The sequence below is a fragment of the Pseudopipra pipra genome, chromosome W, assembly GCF_036250125.1.
Source record: "Pseudopipra pipra isolate bDixPip1 chromosome W, bDixPip1.hap1, whole genome shotgun sequence".
NCBI classification, from domain to species: domain Eukaryota; kingdom Metazoa; phylum Chordata; class Aves; order Passeriformes; family Pipridae; genus Pseudopipra; species Pseudopipra pipra.
In genome coordinates this window covers 47,530,542-47,551,267 of record NC_087580.1, presented here as the reverse complement: position 1 = coordinate 47,551,267, position 20,726 = coordinate 47,530,542, and the positions used below count along the sequence as shown (strand labels likewise).

Below are 20,726 nucleotides of genomic sequence, written 5' to 3'. Positions count from 1 at the left end.
GGAGCCTGCCTGGCATGGCGGCCACCAGGAGCCTGCCCGGCCGGCGTGGCTGCCTCCTGGGGCCTAATAGACACCACAACAATAGGATTTACTTCAACAACACAGACTACTGCTAAATTGACTCCTTCCTCATATACACCCTCAGAATGTACAGACAAAAGTCATAATCTTTCCCTGTCGTAGGACAGAAATTGTGTGAACAGTTTCTATTGCATTTCTGTGATTTCTCCCCTGGCATGGCTGGGTGTTGATAGTAAAAATTACCGCGCCACTAAGATGGCTACCCGAGCTAAAGTTAGAACAAAGGTGGATTCATGCCAGATGCCAAGGAGGAGTTTTGGCAGGTGAATAAAGTTTTCTTATCTCCTATGACCACCTGTTGTGGTCCAATTAGCAGTGGACAGCAGAGCATGTTTTCCTTATGTAACCAATGTAGTGTGAACAAGAAACTAAGCATCATTACCACTATATAATCTGTCTTTTTCCTAATAAACCAGACATATTGCCTGATCACATTGGTCTAAGAGCAGTTTGTCCGTTCCCTTCCATCAAGATTTCCCTTGTAGGACCTTATGTAATTAGACAATCTAACGAGCAGAAGTTACTCCTGGACCCTACATATTCACTAAAAAAGGTCCAGGTAAAAATCCAAACAAACATATCCTCTGTAAAAGGGGATTGTCAGCCCTTCATTCTCCAAAGCCTTAAAGGATGGAGTGCTTGGTTAAGAACTAGATCCCATCATGAAAGAACATGAAAAGATCTAACAGGATGGTTTGGATCAGGACTAGGTGTATTAAATTCAATAGATCAGGAAATATTAAACTCAGCACTGTAACCTCCAATTTGGGAAAGATGGAGGTACCACTAAGATCATCATTAATGACTATAGCTGAAACACAGTCTCTTACTACAGACTTGATGATCTTCTTAACTAAACACACATCTGAAGATTTTCAGATTGTGACTAATGTTTTTGGAAGTTTACAAGAAAATGTCTCAATAGCAATACAGTGTATCCAAATCCAGCAATGAATACAATCTGTAGCTGCAGGAGTTAGAAGGAACATCAGGAATTTTACCTCAAGAAATAAGAGATCATATCCAGAAATGACACCACAACCAAATTTGAGAAAGAACATCAGGCATGGTGGCAGTTAATAAACTTCACATATAACTCAAAGCAGGAGCAGATAGAGGCATATGTTCTTACCATCTGTGAGGCAAAAGAATGGACCATATTTCCTGTCCTAGCATTAGGAACAATACACTGGGACATAGTAATTAGACCCATGGGACATAATGTCTGGGCAAGCTATGACAGGGACATAGGGAAATGGCAAACTATCAGCACAGAAGCCTGTATACCCAGAGAACAACTAGGATATGTATGTGAAAATGCTGTAGCAAAGAAGGAAGATTTATGTTTAGATACAGAAGATAGTGTATGTACCTTTGAAATATTCCCAAATACACAGGCACAGTCACAAATATACTATGTAAGCAAAGGATGTGCATGCGTCAGGACACCTTGCACAAGTATAACTACTGATGATTGTGAAGAATCAACTAATGGTACTAATTTTTGTGTTTGCAATTTTACTAAGATAATAGGATATGACTTTAGTTACACTGCTCCTGTGACCACCATGCAATTGATCTTGGATAAATATATTTAATATCGTGAAGTGCCTAAACTACAAATAGGCATGAACATTAATATCCTCCAGAAAATGCTCTATCATCCGGATGTAGAACAAATGATGGAAAAGGAAAATGCTACTCCACGTCTCATGCTGTGGCAAGTGTAACACGACACGGCAGAGATTAAAAACATCATTACCGAAGTGGCAAAGAATGGAGAACATCATTGGTGGAACATATTTCTGGGAACAACCAATGTACAATCACCCACTGCAGCCCAGCTGTTTAACTTCCTGGTTCACCCACTCTTGGTTTTGATACTGGCAGCTTTCCTTCTTACAATCATCAATCTGTGGATGTAGTGGAGAATTAAGACCATAAGCGCAACAAGTACATGTGCTCTGGACTGTACAAAGGGTGATGCAAAAGAATTCGCATTAGTTAAAAGAAAAGGGGGGAATTGAAATAAAGACAAAATAAAATAAAAATTCAGCTATGTTAGTGTGACTTTGCAAAATTGTAACTGCTTGAAAGAAGGTTGCTGCCCAAATTGTGGGCAATTAAGATAAAGCTAGTTTATGTAAACAAAGGGACTGTCAGGGAAAGCAGGAAAGACTTTAGCATGTAGCATTGCAAGGGAGACAGAAGAGGGAGGGGGAACCTAAGCTGTTTGAAATGATAAAACTTTATGTAACTACTCTATAATAATAATAGGAGTTAGGCAACCAAATGTCTATTCAGATAAGGCAGACTTCATAAAGAGTGTATATGATAGATAATTTTTGAAACTCACTGTATAAAAAGCTGTTGTGTTTCTTTTCTCAGCAGACATGCACGGGGAGGGGGCGAAACCCCTGCATCTCCCTGGCCATAATAAAAGTGTGCTTTATATATTTTGTTGGAAGATTTCTCTGAATTAAGAAAAATTTGGTACTTCCTACTGCAGTATTCACCACCCTGTCATTATTTTTGCAACCCTAGGAAATCAGCTTGGAACTCCCAGTATTTGTTGCAGCTTGAGGCCAAGTTGTCCCTAAAAGGATTTTCTTTTAAGGGCTTTAGAAATGCCATTTTCCTCCCGTTTCCCCTCTCTTTTTTAAAAGAAGAAAGTTCTGAGCATGTGTTTGTCTAAAAGCATCTAGAAAGAAAAAAAATCTTGACAAGAAAATGAAGAAGAAAGGAAGGGAGGCATTCCTTAATGGAAGCATTGCATGCAAAGAAGGCTGTATCTCTTTAAGGCTCCCCCTGAAACTGGCGATTCACACACAAGGGTTGCCTGTCTGGGTGGTCTTTCTACTTTGGTGAGCTATTGCTAACCAGCTAATAATAGACATGTTTGCTGAATAATTTCTACCCTCCTCCAGCCAATCCATCCCGTAGAAACCCAAGCCATCTGACAGCCCCAGGGGCGGGCTTTCAGCTCTTTTTTTCCTCCCTCTCTCTTTCTCTCTCCTCCCCTTCCACCCCTCGTCCTTTTTATCCAATTGGAGAGAGTCCTTTTTTTCTTCTTCACCTCATCTTTTAAGCTGTGGGGCTCCAGCTCGATCCTGCCGCACATACGCCGAGGAAGAGCGCCAGGCAGCAGCCTGCCCCTCGCTGCCGGCCAGATAGCGGAGTCTCGCCGGCCCCGCGGCCGGCGGGTAGCGCCCTGGCGCTGAGGCAGTATGGTGCACCGCGGCGAGACAGGTCAACAGCACCCGCAACCCGCCATGTTGCTGCTGCGCCGCCGCCGCTGAGTGCCGCCGCGGACAGCAGCTTCCTGGAGGCAGCAACGGCCGGAAGAAGCGGTTTTAACGGGAGCGGAGGCAAGCGCGGCGGCAGCTGGGGCGGGGGAGGGGAGTCGTGCTTGCCCGCCCACTCTCCCTGGGTGCGGGGAGTAGCCGCCAGCACCTTGGGGACCGCACGCGATGTGGCAATGGGAGGTGCAGGGTGAGACTGGTCAGGAGCGGCCGCGGTGGCAGCCATGGCCCAAAGCCCCGCGTGAAGCAGCCGCGCAGCGACGGCGGCGGCGGCAGCAGCAGCAGCAGCATCCCGCGGTCTGCAGCGCCGCCAGCTCCCCCCGGGCCCCTCTGGCAGCGGCAGCAACATGGCCTCAGCCGTTAACGTATTGGAGCCAGAGAAGAGCAGCAGTGCCGTGGGCGGCGGCCACCCCGGCCGGGCGGCGAGTAGCGATAGCGGGAGGCGGCGAAGGACCGGAACGAACCAGCGCTCCGCGGCACCCGACCGGGAGTATCTGCAGCGACCAAGCTACTGTGATGCGGCTTTCGCCTTGGAGCAGATCTCAAAGGTGCATTCAGTCTCTCAGGCATTGTTTAGAAACGTAGATACGCGCTAGTACTATTATGGGGGAGGTGTTTTCTCGTGGGGGGTGCAAGGAAGAGATGGAAATGAAACAGCGACCAATAAAATGCTGGGAAAAAGAGAGACTTCTGTGACTCTTCAGTGCGAGAGTACTCCCCTTCCTTCTTGCATATGCTTTGCCTGGTGTGTGTTTGTGCGGAGGAGCACTCCTCTAGTTAAATTTTCCAGAGGCAGTTTCACCTCCCTCCCGGCCTTCCGGATAGTTTGTGGCCCGTTCTCGTTTTTCCTCTCCCCTTTCCGCTTCCTTTGCTTCTCTCTATCGCTTCGTAGCACTCTGCAACTTCATTAACACCGATCTCTAACCGGAAAAGGGGAGAAAATGAGCGGCTGCTTTCTTGGCAAAAAGCTGTGCTTTTGCAAAGTTCTCCACCGAGTGCTGAAAACACGACAATCCTCAGAGAGGGGTTCTCATAGCAGAAAAAGTTTGTAACGTTTCCCTCAGCGTTCGGAGGAAAAGTGAAAGTTGTAAATAAATTGCTACCTTAAATCTTCTGTGCAGGTTGTAGTGAATCCTCCCGGCTTACTGGTTTTATTGTTAGCGTGGAAATGCCGGAGGTGCAGGAGTGCGCTGGAAGCCCTACTCGGGGAGGGGAGGGGGAACGGTTCCAACCGCTAACGTATGCGAACCAAAAAAATGTTCAAAATAAACAACCTCGAGAGACGATGCCTTTCTGCAAAGAGCATTTCATTTTGTGGAGCAAATTTCTGGGCTTTGTAAAAAGGGGAAAGGCAAAATAAATCTATGTGGCTGCCCTCTTCCGTTCACAAATATTGTTGTAATTTACAGATGGCTGCTCTGCTTCCTAATTAAGATCACACAGTGTCTCCAGACTATGGAAATTAATTTCTTATTATCTTACAGCACTGCTCACCACGTGGATAATGCATTTACTACAAAGTTGTGCTAAGGGCTGGGAATAGGAGAAATGCCAGCAAATTCCTACAGTTTTCCTTCACTGTTGACATCCCTCCCCACCATCAGCCCTTTAGAGGTCTAATGAGAATGGGAAAGGAGACTTTTTTTTTATTGACATGCCTGTTGAGATTCATTGACATAGGTTATTTTTCCCCTAGAGCCATGAATCTTGCCAGCATGAATGTGTTGCAACCTAAACTGGTAGTGGTGACTTGAGTGCAAGATAGTGATGGACACGCACGCTGTCTCATTTATACAGGTTTTCAACAGTGATGGAATCCCAAACCTGTGTGATGGTTTAGCAAAAGGATGGTTACCAGCAGGTACACATCTTGGCCTACAGGAATACTTAATGGTGATTGCAAGCTGCTCAGCTCAGCCATGGGGTGAAGGCCCTTCATGAAGGACAGCATTATTGTCCTTACTCCAAGGGACACTATGAGGATATGAGCATTTATGTAAAAATAATTGTTCTGCATCTGTTAGTGGTTGGAGGGGGGCTTTCCCCATATGTTCTCTTGGAATAAATGTGCCTTGCCTGTGTTAGTGTCTGCCCCAACCTCTTAACTACTAACCTTTCCTTGCCTTGTAGGGGAAAGCTACTGGAAGAAAAGCACCACTGTGGCTGAGAGCAAAGTTTCAGAGACTGTTATTTAAACTGGGCTGTTACATTCAAAAAAACTGTGGAAAGTTTTTGGTTGTTGGCCTTCTCATATTTGGGGCTTTCGCTGTAGGATTAAGGGCAGCAAATCTTGAAACCAATGTGGAGGAGCTGTGGGTGGAAGGTAATTTCAAGATCCCCTTTTTTCTGATGCCATCCCTCCCCACATTGCCCCTTTCACCTCAGGAGTTGGATGAAAAGAGCTTGAGTGTCAGAGACTTTAAGAATGTGTGCATGTATGTGTGTGTGTGTATACATATGTATATAATAGGCCTTCTTCATGCTGAGGAGTGTCTGCTGACTGGGCACTGGGCTGGTGGAGGGGAAGCCTACAGAGCACTGTCTATGCCCAATGCTGTGGTGTTTTGCGGGGCTCTGTGAGGCTGGTGAACATGAGAGAGTGCATATAGGTTGGGAAGGGGTGGACAGCAGGGCACATGGCTCGGGGTGACAGATACCACTTCACCATTCAGAAGGCTGCAGGACAGTGGCAGGCCATGAGGAGCACAGCCTAGAGACATGGGTGCCTGTGTGTGTGGTTCTGTTTTTTTGAACAGCTTTCACTTGTAGGGGAGAAATGTTTGTCTCAAGGTTAAAAAAGAAAAAAAAAAGAAAAAGACGACTGCTGAAGTGAAGCCTGGCCTGGCTGGCCCAGAGGTTGTGGCTGGGCAGCCAGGTGTGGGGTAGCTGTGGGCACTGCCCTAGGCCAGAGTGGAAGATGTTTTCCAAAACCAGACGAGAGGTTCACCCATGTTGCCTTTGTGTTGGTAAGCCACAGTGTAGGAAGATTGCTTTGGTTAAGGAGAAGAAATTGTATTCAGAGGCTGGAGGTTTGTGTGGTTCCTTTAGAAATAGCCCTACCCCAGCATGCAGGCCAGGGAATGTGGAGGGGTGGCTTCCCTTGAGGGCCTGGAGGCAGTCAGCATCACTGTCTTCCTGTCTGGGGGTCTGCTCAGGGTTGCTCTAGTCTGAGAGGCATGACTCCAGGTTGTCACTTTTTGTTTTCAGGGAGAAAATATTATTTATTTAGCATCAGATTCCCTCTTTAGCTGTGTTGATGTAAAACCAGACTGATTTTATCAACAGTGGTAGTGACTCTGGATTTATGTCAAAGTAGCTTGCAGCAGAATTTTGCTTATAAGAGTTAATACATAAAACTGCATAAGTAATCGTTAGTAGATACCTCTGTATGTGTGTGTTGAGGATCCCACCCATAGGCAGATGTACATTCAGAATCTGTTCTGGTCATTAGGTGCTGTGCACCTTAATTACTAATGTAAACAGTTGTGAACATTCTTTTTTCCTCAACATTTTTATCTTAATTCCTTGTGAGATTGTTGTGGCAGTTTCTTTTGTCAATTTTTGCTCTTACTTTTTTGTCTCTGCTTTTTTATAAGTGTTTGATAAATAATGTTTGATTGCAGTCCCATCTAGCACTTGTCCCTGAGGTTTATTATCCTGATATTATTGGGGTTCACTTACTAGGAAGGGTAGTCCTATCTTATGCCACCTGCTTTTCCTGACAGTTTAATAAAAGAAACTGCTTGCTGACAATACCTATGTGACTGGCCCAGCAGTAAAAATGCAATTCTCAAAAAAAAATCAAAGAATTGTTGAGGTTGGAAGGGATCTCTGCAGGTCATATGTTCCAACCCCCCCTGCTCAAGCAGGACCACCTAGAGCTAGTTGCCCATGATGATGTCCAGATGACTTTTGAATATCTCCAAGAAGGAAGATTCCACAAACTGGGGAACCCATTACAGTGCTGTCACCCTCACAGTGAAAAAGGATTTTCTTATGTTCAGATGAAATCTCACGTTTCAGTTTGTGCCCATTGCCTCTGGTCCTGTCACTGGGCACCACTGAAAAGAGCCTGGCTCTGTGTTCTTTGCACCCTCTCTTCAGGTATTTGTATACATTAGACTGAACAGTCCCATCTCTTTCAGCCTTTCCTCATATGTGAGATGCTTCAGTCAATCCCATCTTCGTGGCCCTTTGCTAAACTCTCTCCAGTATGTCCATGTCTCTTGTACTGGGGAGCCCAGAACTGGACACAGTACTCTAGGTGTGGCCTAACCAGTGCTGAATAAAGGGGAAGGGTTACCTCCATTGACCTGCAGTTGGAACTTGCTGCATACAACACAGGACAGTCCATGATCTCCTACAGAGGTCACTATAGAATCATAGAATATCCTGAGTTGGAAGAGACCTACAAGGATCATTGAGTCCACCTCCTGGTCCTGCATAGGACAGCTCCAAAAATCACACCATGTGCCTGAGTGTTGTCCAAACACTTCTTGAACTCTGGCAGGCGTGGTGCTGTAACCACTTCTCTGGGGAACCTGTTCCAGTGCCCGACCACCCTCTCAGTGAAGAACCTTTTCCTAATATCCAATCTAAACCTCCTGACACAGCTTGATGCTGTTCCCTCAGTGTAGAACAGTTGAAAGCCACTTTACTTTCTTGTTCCTTGTGCCACTGCTGTTGAGCAGGAACAGAGGGAATGTAGGTAAGCAGTAGGGCAGGCTGCTGCTGTAGTTGTGGTGCCATGTGGAGGTATTGATGAGTGGTTGGAGGTATGCTAGTTCCTATGGTTAAATGGACTCTTCTGTAGAGAATGGGCCTTCCTTTCTCATTATTCTTCAGTAGACACTGAGTTCAGACAACAGTGAACTCCATAGACACTCAAACTTACTTTCAACAGAGAATGCAATGAAGAAAACTCCTCATCCTGATTCCATGTATTTTAATGATTTATTTTTTCTGTGGAAAGAGATAGTCCAAAGGTACTAATATGCACAGTGCATGCATGTAGCAGTTCTTGACTGATCAACGAATTTAAAGGATATTACTGATGCCAAAATTGGCAGAAATACGACTGTTCAGAGACAGTTTTGAGTCTTTAAACAGCAAAGGTATTTATTTTGAGCAACGTTGGAGAACTAGGCAGCTGTCGCTGCACAAGCTAGCTCCGAAGTTCTTGGTGAAAAGTCAGGTAATTTATACAGTTTTCATGAGTGATTACAACATCTATACATGCATATTCATTTAATTTCACGATCTAATTATCATATTCATAATAGGCAGAGTTTAGGCAGAGCTTGAGGCGGAGTCATCCTTTTGGGGAGTCCTCTGGTGGTCGTTCCGGCCCTTCAGCCTCAAGAGGGTCATCCCTTTTATTCCTCTTTGTCATGAACTTTTCAACTTTTCCTGACTAGATACTGGGAGCTTGCAAAAAACCCCCCTGATTCAGCTTGTTTATCTCCCTGGATGTCCATTCTATCTAATTCATGACTACTAAGTTGTCCTTTCTGTTATCTTTTCATTAGTACAGAACATACGTAGGCAGAGCTCTCAGAACAGGGTACCACTTGTCCCTTAATATTAATGTTGCATTCCTCAGAGCGAGAGTCTGTAACATCCCCTCAGAACAGAATTCCAGCATGTCAGAACCCTTGCTTGGTTTCATTACATGCAAGTGAATATTTCAGTTATGGATAACTTTTAGGAGGCTCCAAAATATGACAGCTTCCAGGTGTATGAACTGACTGATTCCTTTGTTTAGGTTATGCTCTACATCAGATGCCTAGATTAGTGGTGGCTGAACAAAGCTATGGTAAATTTTTGGGGTTTCCACAATGCCATGTTTATATTTCATTAGGATTTCCCCTTCAAAGATGACCTCTCTATGACCTGTTGAAGTTGTGTCCAATGGGATGCTAATTTTACTGAGTCTGCAACTGTTTTCTTTTTGGTGTTTAGAATCATAGAATCATAGAATCGATTGGGTTGGAAAAGACCTCCGAGATCATCGAGTCCAACCCTTGGTCCAAATCCAGTCCATTTACTAGATCATGGCACTCAGTGCCACGTCCAATCTGCGTTTAAAAATCTCCAGGGATGGTGAATCCACCACTTCTCTGGGCAGCCCATTCCAATGCCTGATCACTCTCTCTGTAAAGAATTTTCTCCTGATATCCAACTTAAATTTCCCCTGGCGGAGCTTAAGCCCGTGCCCCCTTGTCCTATTGCTGAGTGCCTGAGAGAAGAGACCAACCCCCACCTGGCTAGAACTTCCCTTCAGGTAGTTATAGACGGTGATGAGGTCACCTCTGAGCCTCCTCTTCTCCAGGCTAAACAACCCCAACTCCCTCAGCCTCTCCCCATAGGACTTATGCTCCAGTCCCTTCACCAGCCTTGTTGCTCTTCTCTGGACCCGCTCCAGCACCTCAATATCCTTTCTGAACTGAGGGGCCCAGAACTGAACACAATACTCAAGGTGTGGCCTCACCAACGCAGAGTACAGGGGAAGGATCACTTCCCTGCTCCTGCTGGCCACACTATTTTTGATACAGGACAAGATCCCATTGGCCTTCTTGGCCACCTGGGCACACTGTTGGCTCATGTTGAGCTTCCTGTCAATTAGTACCCTCAGGTCCCTTTCTTTAATGGAATATGTTTGGAATGGTTTAATGGAATATGTTCTCATCTTGATACTCATGGATTTTTTTGCATGAGTCTTGTTAACATAACAGTGAATTATGCGCTTCAACCTGAGCAGTCAGGTAAAACTGTGCTTGCAAAGTTTTCTGCCCCACAGCTAGCTATTTAAGAATATTCTGATTAGTTAAAATACTGTTTTGGTTATAGACCTAGCAGTACTATTACTTGTTAGGCTTTTCCTTCTGTGTACAGAATTAAGTTCAGTCTTCCAGCCTTTGCACAGTGGTTTTTCTCTCCAAAGATGATGATGTGGCTATACATGGTCCTAGCTGATCTTTCTGGAGTTCAATAGGAGCTCAAGTGCAGAATTTTACTGAGCAGTTTATTATTCTTTGTCTACCCCATGTGTCTATCCTACAGTAGTATATATTTTCTTAATGTTCCGTATTTATCTTCAGTATGCCTTTGCTTCTCTTTATTTCACTAATCACTCCAGTTTTGTACTATGTAGGAAGTCTTTCCCTATTTGTGATTTTTAGTAACTCTATCTGGGAAACCTGAAGAAGCCAGTAAAACTCCTTAATGGCTAAGTGACAGTTCTACAGTAGAGTGTAGTCTCCTGTCAGAGTTTAGAAAGATTTAAAAAAAACACAACTTCTGCTATTACTAGTGGAAACTATGAGTTTATACTGTTGATGCTCTACTGAGGGAGCAGATTTCTGAGATGATGCCTAACAATAGAAAGCTCAGTGATATGGAGTATGATTTAGAATCTCCATCCTTGTAAATATTAAAAACCTGACTGGACACATTCCTGGACAACCTGCTCTAGCTGACCCTGTTTGAGCAGGGGGATTGGACTAGATGATCTCATGAGGTCCCTTTCAACCTAAATGTTTCTGTGATTTCTGTGTACTAAAAATGCATAGTATCTTATAATAGCCACTTTATTTATCTGCCCATTAATCAAGAGGGAGAACAGGAAAATGTTATCTTCTGTTTTGCATGATCTATGCTATTCATTTTTCTATTTATAGTATGCTAAATATGATCCTTGTTCATCCAGTGATGTTGACTTGTAATAATTTTGACCCATTGTGTATTGCAGGGTCTTACTAGAAATAGGTGAAATGGAATTCAGAATTAAAAAAAAATCTTATTCCTCTTAGCTGTATAAACTTATTTTTTTAAAACAGGAAGGCTTAATAACCATAAATACAATTTACTTGCTTTCCCCTCCCCCCTCATTTTTATTCATCATCACCTCAATTGCTGTAAACATCCTGAAGGGATGTGTGCAGAGGGGAAAGGGGTTATAAGAAGTTATTTGCATGTGATAAATTATATTGAAATAGCTATAGGAATGTAATCTCAATGTAGATCTGAGTATGGTCTCCTTAGTGAGACAGTCAGAAGAAAAATAAGCTTTAGGAACTCGTTTAACCTCTCCCATCCTGTTGACACTATGATAATGTAAAAAACCATTGTGACTTTAATTTTTTCTTTCTAAGTTACCTTTTTTATAATGGCAAAAAGAGTGCAGTTAATTAAAAGAGATGTTTTCCTGGAGGGTGTTTAATTTGCATTTCCCTTGTTTGATTGTCCACTTGGGCCTGATTTTGTTTTCTTTTACACTGGACTTATTCTACTGACTTCTTGAGGGGAAGTTACTCCTCATTCAGAAAAGAAGACCTTGCTGTTTAGAAACTGATGCTGTTTAAGTGGTAAATAATAGAAAATATGATACCCTAGTGCAATTATTAAGACCATGAAGCAAAATAAAACTAAAATGTGTTTCCCAGAATCACAGAATGGTTCAGGTTGGAAGGGACCACAGTGGGTCATCTGGTCCAACCTCCCTGCTCAAGCAGGGTTATCCTAGAGCACATTGCACAGGATTGTGTCCAGATGGTTCTTGAATATCTCCAGTGAGGGCAATCTGTCACCTGCACAGGAAAAAAGTTCTTCCTCATATTCAAGTGGAACTTCCTGTGCATCAGTTTCTGACCGTTGACTCTTGTCCTATTGCCTGGCACCACCGAGCAGATCCTGCCTTCATCTTCATGGCACCCTCCCTTCAGATACTGATAGACATTTATGAGGTCCCCTCTCAGACCTTCTTGAGGCTGAACAGGTCCAGCTCCCTCAGCCTTTCCTCATGAGAGATGCTCCAGTCCTCTAATCATCTTTGTCGCCCTCTACTGGACCCACTCCAGGAGCTCCATGTCTCTCTTGTACTGAGGAGCCCAAAACTGGACACAGTGCTCCAGATGCAGCCACACCAGGGCTGAGTAGAGGGGCAGGAATACCTGCTGGCAATGCTCTTCCTTATGTGCACCCCAGGATACCATTAGCCTTCTTGGCCACAAGGGCCCACTGCTGGCTCATGGACAGCTTGTCCACCAGGACCCCCAGGTCCTTCTCCACAGACCTGCTTTCCAGCAGGTCAACCCCCAGCCTGTACTGGTGCGTGGGAATATTCTTCCCCAAGTACAAGACCCTGCATTTTCCCTTGTTGAATTTTCAGATGGTTCTTCTCTGCCCATCTCTCCAACCTGTCAAGGTCCTTCTGAAGGGCTGCACAGCTCTCTGGGGTATTGGCCACTCCTCCCAGCTTTGTGTCATCAGCGAACTTGCTGAGGAGGCATCTACCCCTTCATCCAAGTAATTGATGAATAAGTTAAACAATACTGGGCCCAGTATTGAACCTTGGGGGACACCACTAGTGACAGGCCTCCAACTGGACCCTGTACCACTGATTACAACCCTCTGGGATCTGCCATTCAGATAGTTCTCAATCCACCTCACTGTCCACTCATCCAACCCACACTTCCTAAGTTTTCCTATGAGGATGTTGCAAGAGACAGTGTTGAAAGCCTTGCTGAAGTCAAGGTAAACAATATCCAATGCTCTCCCCTCAACCATCCTGGTAGTTGTTTCATCATAGAAGGCAATCAGGTTGGTCAAGCATGATTTATCTTTAGTGAACCCATGCTGACTACTCCTGATCACCTTCTTGTCTTCCATGTGGGTAGAGATGGCCTCCAGAGCGAGGCGCTCCATCACCTTTCCAGAGATTAAAGTGAGGCTGACTGGCTGGTAGTTCCCTGAGTCCTCCTTCTTGCCCTTTTTGAAGACTGGGGTGACATTTGCTGGCACTGATTGCCAGAGAGATCAGCGCCTACCCCACCGCTTCCCCTCGTGAGGAAGCTGTATATTGCTATAAGATCTCCCCTCAATCTCCTCTTCTCTAGGCTGAACAAGCCAAGTGACCTCAGTCACTCCTCGTATGGTGTCCCCTCTAGACCCTTCACCATCTTCGTTGCCCTCCTTTGGATGCTCTCTAATAGCTTTATATCTTTCTTATATTGAGGTGCCCAAAACTGCACACAGTACTCAAGGTGAGGCCACACCAGCGCAGAACAGAGTGGAATAATCACCTCCCTCGACTGGCTGGTGATGCTTTGCCTGATGCACCCCAGGAGACAGTTGGCCCTCCTGGCTGCCAGGGCACACTGCTGACTAATATTCAACTTGTCATTGACCAGGATCCCCAGGTCCCTTGCTGCAGCATCTTGTTCCCCAGTCTGTACAAACATCCAGGGTTTCCCCATCCCAGGTGCAGAATCCAGCACTTGCCCTCGTTAAACTTCATACGGTTGATGATTGCCTAGCCCTCTAATTTGTCGAGGTCTCTCTGCAGGGTCTCTCTGCCCTCAAGGGAGTCGACAGCTCCTCCTAATTTTGTATCATTGGCAAACCTGCTTAGTATCACAGAATATGCCAAGTTGGAAGGGACCCACAAGGATCATTGAGTCCAACCCTTAGCTCTGCACAGGACCAACCCCAAGAGTTACACCATGTGCCTGAGAGTATCATCCAAATGCTTCTTGAACTCTGTCAGGCTTGGTGCTGTGACCACTTCCCTGGGGAGTCTTCCAGTACCCAACCACCCTCTGGGTGAAGAACCTCTTTCTAATATCCAACCTTAATCTCCCCTGACACAACTTCGGGCCATTCCCCCAGGTCCTGTCACTGGCCACCACAGAGAAGAGATCAGTGCCTGCCCCTCCTCTTCCCCTCACAAGCAAGTGGTTGACTGTGATGAGGTCTCCCCTCAGTCTCATCTTCTCCAGGCTGAACAGACCAAGTGACCTCAGCCACTCCTCACACGGCTTCCCCTCAAGGCCCTTCACCATCCTCATTGCCCTCCTTTGGATCCTCTGTAATAGCTTAAATATGTTTCTTATATTGTGGTGCCCAAAACTGCACACAATATTCAAGGTGAGGCTGCACCAGTGTAGAGCAGAGCAGGACAATCACCTCCCTCGACTGGCTGGCAAAGCTTTGCCTGATGCCCCCCCCCAAGACACGGTTGGCCCTCCTGTCTGCTAGGGCACTGCTGACTCATATTCAACTTGCCATCTAACGCAACTCCCAGGTCCCTTTCCATGACACTGCTTTCCAGCAGCTCATTCCCCAGTCTGTCTGTACATCTAGGGTTGCCCTATCTCAGGTGCAGAATCCAGCACTTCCCCTTGTTGAACTTGAGGTGATTGGTGATTTCCCAGTCCTCTAATTTGTTGAGGTCTTTCTGCAGGGCCTCCCTGCCTTTGAGGTAGTCAACAGCTCCTCCCAGTTTTGTATCATCTGCAGCCTTACTTAGTATCCCTTCTAGTCCTGCATCCAAGTCATTTATGAAGGTGTTGAAGAGCACAGGGCCTAAGACAGAGCCCTGCGGAACCCCAGTAGTGACAGGTTGCCAGTCTGATGTTACCCCATTCACTATTATCCTTTGTGCTCGACCCATGAGCCAATTGCTCACCCATTGCATGACATGTTTATCCAGCTGTGTGCTGGACAGTCTGTCCTGTGAGACAAAATGGCTTCCTGGCTTCCCTTGATCAACTAGATGGGTTACCCTTTCGTAAAAGGAAATTAAGTTTGACAATCAGGACTTTCCCCTCATGAAGCCGTGCTATCTGTGACCAGTGACTGTTGTCCTCCAGGTGTTTTTCAATAACTCCCAGAATAATCTTCTCCATTACTTTACCAGGCACAAAAGTGAGACTGACAGTCTTCTCGGATGAATCTCATCAGACTCCATAGACTTATAGGGATCCAGCTGGAACAGCAGATCCCTCATAACATCAGGGTCAACTTGAACTTGATCATTCTCACAGTCATGGGCCTCCAGCTCAGCCACTGGGACCCCCTTAGCCTGTCATCAGGGTTGAAGACAGAGGGAAAGAAAGCATTAAACATCCCTGCCTTGACTCTGTCCCTGTTCGTGAGGTGACTATCCTCATCCTGTAACAGGCCTATGTTGTTTCTGCACTGCCTTTTGCTATTAACATATTAAAAAAACCCTCTTTTTATTGTCCCTTACAGTACTGCTCAGCTTCGACTCCAATTGAGCTTTGGCTGCACAAATTTTCTCCCTCAGTAGCAATCAGCATCACTGTATTCCTCCCATGTCAGCTGACCTTGCTTTCACTGAACATACACCTTTCTTTGCCTTATTTCCAAAAGAAGATCCCTGCTCAGCCAAGCTGGCCTTCTGCCTCACCTGCTGGACTTCTGACATTTGGGAATTGCCTGTTCCTGTGCCCTTAGGAGGTGGTGCTTAAAAAACACCAGTTGTCCCAAGACCCTGAAATCCCTTTTGATTGCCCTCAGACTTCCCTTTGTTATCTCATCGCTTGAAGAACCCATAGCACATAATAATCAGAGGGCCATACTAGACTGGAGAGTTTCCTATGGCCCCTTACCCATACTCCAGGGAGGCAGCAGACTTCCCTGTGAGTTGGGTCTGTTCTGCATATTGGGCCTTCAGTTCCCCTCAAAAGGAAGTTGCCTATGATGATTACCCTTCTTTTTTTCTTTGTGAAGCTATTTGTAATACATGGGGTTGGCTGACTCACCCTAGGCAAGCCTCTAGATGGTCCTTCTTCTACATTGTTTTCCTGGCTGGCTGTCAGTTTCTGGGGCCTCATACCTGTTCCATAGGGGCACCTGGAAAGGAGAGGGAGCCTGGGAGGGAATTCACCTGCCATCCCGAGCAGGGATCTGCCTCCATTCCCCCCATCTCTTAGGTCCCCTCCTGTTTGTTGGGGAGACAGTAGGGGATCCTCCACTCCCTGAAGTGCAGTTGGCTGCTACACTTGCCTCAGGGTTGGTAGACAGTGGCTCCATCAATCTCCTTCTCAGACACCCTGATACTCCTTAACCTTTCCACCTCTTCTTTAAGTTGTACCACCAGGCTGAGCAGATCATTGACCTGCTCACACCTCACACAGTTATTGTCTCTGCTGCCTTCTCATACCACTGCCAGGCTCTGTGTGTGTTTCCCTGCACAGATGTGGAGAGAAGAAAGTGTTAGAAATAAATCAGTCCAGAGTGATGTTCTTCACAGGCTGGGGGAGCCTGTGTGTGAAGCTGGGGGCTTCCATTGTGTTCTGCCCCATTTGACCTCAAGTGGAAAGACAATGAAAGGAGGGCTTGCTGTCAGCTCCACAGAAACTGAGAGAAGGGAGCTGGGGTTAATGTCATGCAAAAAACTGAATGCACTGATAGAGAGCATACATTGCAAGTACTGGCACTGTCTTTATGCAGGTTTTAGATCTTAACTAATTGTACAGAAATTGGTTTAATAAAAATCTCTTGTATTTTGTGTATACTTGCTACAGCAGGGGCATTTTCCTTCTATTTCTAGAGATTCTAATAATTTTGGGGTTTGTGGCAGTTTGGACCTGGTTCCCTGCCAAGTGCCCAACACCACAACAAAAGCTCCCCCCCAAACCAAGGGGGAAGGAAAAAAAAAAACCAAGAGAACCGAAATAACAGAACTAATGCAATATATATATATTTTTACATATATTACATTTATATACAGTTACAATACTATATACATATAAAAAGAGAACCCCAAACACCCCCAAAAAGGAAAAAAAAAGAAAAAAAACAGATATACACAGTCAATAAAGAACTAGCAAACGAAATCTCAATACTTTCCTTGAGAAAAGCAGAAACGTCCCAGCCCACAATCACTGCATCTCTCCTCTCCAACTCGGGAAGAAGGCAGCGGCCTCTCGACAAACCACAGGCCCACACCTCCACAGCTGGAGGAGCCGCAGGGAGGCTGCTTTCTCCAAGTCCGCCGGAAGAGAAGAAGGGCTCAACCCCCTCTCCCATTCTATTTATATGTCTGCTTACGTAAAAAATAGGATGGAATACCGGGATATAGGTATTTCCTTGGTTTTGATCTGGTTGCCAGGGAAGGCCTAAAACCAAACCACTACAGGTTTAAAGGGAGAAAAGACAATTTTTGCAATGTGGTAGGATTGGTAGTAAAGTAAAATTATCTGAATGATTAGGCTAGCCAAAAGTAGAAAGTAAAGATTGTTTTGTGGGGTTTGCTTTTTATTCATTTTTAACTTTTTTCCCCAGTTCTTTGTGTTTTAGAATAAACTTAAACATACAGTCACACTGTATCTGACAGGAATCTCTGATTACATTCATACAGAAGGTCAAGAGAAATGGGCCTCTTGACAGATGCAACACTATCTTGGGAGCTGGTGGTCAGTAAGAAATATTGAGATGGTGGAAGCCATGACAGGCGGCAGGTTCAGTGCTGGGGGGAGTCATGACCTGACCCGTTTGTGTTCAACAGTGAGAGCAGTTTTGCTTCATTGCAAAGCCATTTAGAAGGAAGATGCTTAGGCAAGAACAGATGGTACAGCAAGCAGCTGGTAGGGAATACTTGGAAGAAACTATACCCTGTTTCATAAGACGTTCCTTTCATTTTTCTATATGTTAGTTTTGCTGTCTCCTAAAACATAATTTAGGAACGGGTATCCCCTAAAAGGTTCTAGATAAAGAATTTGTCTTGACTGTTTTCTGCTCCATTAAAAATATGTATTCAGATGTTGTACTACTCCATATATACAGATTAGATTTGTGCCATTACAGGAGTACAGATGAAAAGGCTTAAAAATGTTGCTTTTAATCACACAGGAAAACAGTTACATATTTGAGGAAAGAGCACTGAGAAGTTAAATGAAAAGTTGGATCTCAAGGAAAACTGATATCTATGGAATAACATAACATACTCTGTTTAATTTATTACATAGCAGAAGCTCTTAGTCAAGTTAAAGTAAGTTAAAAAAATATATGTAAAGTAAATGAAAAGTAAGTTAAAATAATTCAGGACAAGAGGAAATGTCCTCCAGTTGCACCAGGGGAGGTTTATATATTAGGAAAAAAAATTCATGGAAAGGGTTGTAAAGCATTGGAACAGACTGCCCAGGGAAGCAGTAGAGTCACCATCCCTGGAAGTGTTCAAAAAATGTGTGGATATGGCACTTGAGGACATGGTTTAGTGGTGAACATGGTGGAGGTCCTAGGTTGACAGTTGGACTTTATAGGCCTTTTCCAACCTTAACAATTCTATGATTTTATGATATTCAGATGTTTTAAAATCATTAGGTTTAGACCTTGAAGCCCATTACAGAATTTCTGGAAACTGGTCTAGAGAACAAGTCTTATGAGGACCAGCTGAGGGAACTGGGGTTGTTTAGTCTGGAGAAAAGGAGACTCGGGAGACCTTATCTCACTCTACAATTACCTAAAAGAATGTTGTAACAAGGTGGATGTCAGTTTCTTTTCACAAGTAACAAGTCGTAGAATGAAAGGAAACTGCCTCAAGTTGCACCAGAGGAGGTTTAGATTGGGTATTAGGAAAAATTTCTTTAATGAAAGAGTTGACAAGCATTGGAACAGGCTGCCCAGGGAAGTGATTGAGTCACCATCCCCAGAGGTATTAAAAAGATGTGTAGGTGTGGCACTTAGGGACATGGTTTAGTGGTGAACTTGATAGTGTTAGGTTAACGGTTGGGCTTGATGGTCTTTTCCAGTCAAGATGATTCTATGATTCAATCACTTTCAGTATGATTGGGGATTTTGACCTGCACTTAAAAATACACAAATATTTTCTTAAATTACAGAAAAGTAAAAAATTGGGCTTTGCTCCTCAGCTAGTGTGTGTAAGTTGTCATAAGACCATAAACTATTAGAGAGTTAGAAGTCTATAGTAGCTGTAGACTTTGATTTCCAGGAAATATCAAGGTCTGGAGTCCTTTATTTCTTTGCTGCTTCACCCAGAGCGCGCAGGCTCGAAAGGTAATGACCTTTCCCAAATCTTCGTTCGCGAAGACTGGCCATACTGCTTCACCCAGAAAAATCCATAGACTTCTCCACCAAAACCAGCTCACCTCTGACCTGAATGGACCATGTTTTTGAAAGACAGGATACTTCACTCTCCATATCCATTCATTTCTCAGTCTCTTTGTAAATGGTGTCCTGGTTTCATCCAGGACAAGGTTAATTTTTGCAATAGTGAGGAGGGGGCTTGGCTAGGACCTGGAGGTTATTCTATACCCCCTCACATCATTGCTGGGGGTGGGGGGAAGGGAGTGTCTTCCAAGGAGAAGGGGTTCCTTCTGGTTGAGTGTGGCAAAAGGAGTGGTCGGGTAACCCTGGTTCTAGTAAATTGTTCCTATCTCAACCTGTGATCTTTGCCTTTTGTGCCTCCAATTCTCCTCTCCAGCCACCCACAGGGGAGGGGGGAGCAAGCAAGTGGCAGCATGGTTTGGAGAGTCTCAGTGGGAGCACTAAATTGGAGAGTACGATTCCTAAACCATGACAAATGGTCAACAAGGATACCAATTGTGATGGTGGTTTACTATAATGTGGATACCTGCCCACTAGGAAATGCATTGAGACCACCAATTCATTTTACATAAGCTACTAAGTAGCGGTCAGATTGTAAACAATTTCACACAATGAAAAAAGTGAGTGGAAAAATCAGTGCAGGTAGCAAAAACTTTGTTAGAATATAACCCTCATGCACCTGTGAGATCTGTCCCTAGCACTGTTAGAATGACAGAACATGCATGATAATGGTTTACAATAAGTTGTTAAATAAATTCAGAGACTGATCACCTAAATCAAAATCAGTTCTGACTCTACAAGCAAGCAGCATTTAAAAAGTTTTAAGATGCATACATACCCATTAGTCCTATTTCTTGTGCTATTTCTAAGGATGCTTCTCTATTATCTGTTTTTCTGTTAGGAAAAATCAGGTTGCTTACTAATACTGTCTGTGTGCAGAAGAACTATATTCTGTTGCTGACAAAGAACATGATGAACAGCACACAGAAGCTCAAACATTAAAAGACAGAACTCCCTTTGATGCCTAAAATGAAAAGAACTTTCTGGACAATATTAGTATAGATAAGGTAGGAAAACAGTTCTTTTAATAAAGCGCTTTATGGTGCAGCAAATACATAAAAGTGCATGTGAGTGTCCAGGGGTTCTACAATTTTATAGCACTAATCCATCCAATCTGAGAATTACCCACCTCCAGGACCTCCCCAGATCTGCCCCCTGGCATGCCTCCTCAGGTCTCAAGACCCCTTTCTGCCTCATCTTCCTCCTTCTCACAGCATGCACTGTCTTTGGAGCTCCTCCAAGGTTCCTGGGCCTTCAAGGTTGCTTTGGCTCTAATGATATCTTATTATTCTGGTCCAGGTGCATGTCCCAAAAAAGATGTGCTTGCTAGAGTCTTTTCCCTTGAAAAGAACATTAAACAAAACCTGAAGAGTTTAGAAAATTCGATATGAAGCATGAGAACAGGGTTTG

At 44.5% G+C, this 20,726-nt stretch overlaps 1 protein-coding gene across 1 annotated transcript in view; it reads left to right on the top strand.

Moving 5' to 3' along the window:
- The first annotated feature begins 3,715 nt into the window (after window positions 1-3,715).
- The window catches only part of LOC135404406 (protein patched homolog 1-like), a 127,252-nt gene continuing 110,241 nt past the window's right edge, over window positions 3,716-20,726 (top strand). The window contains 2 exon segments of the mRNA XM_064639126.1: window positions 3,716-3,931; window positions 5,514-5,706. Of these exon segments, the coding sequence (XP_064495196.1) occupies window positions 3,731-3,931; window positions 5,514-5,706 (394 nt within the window). The 5' untranslated portion in view covers window positions 3,716-3,730.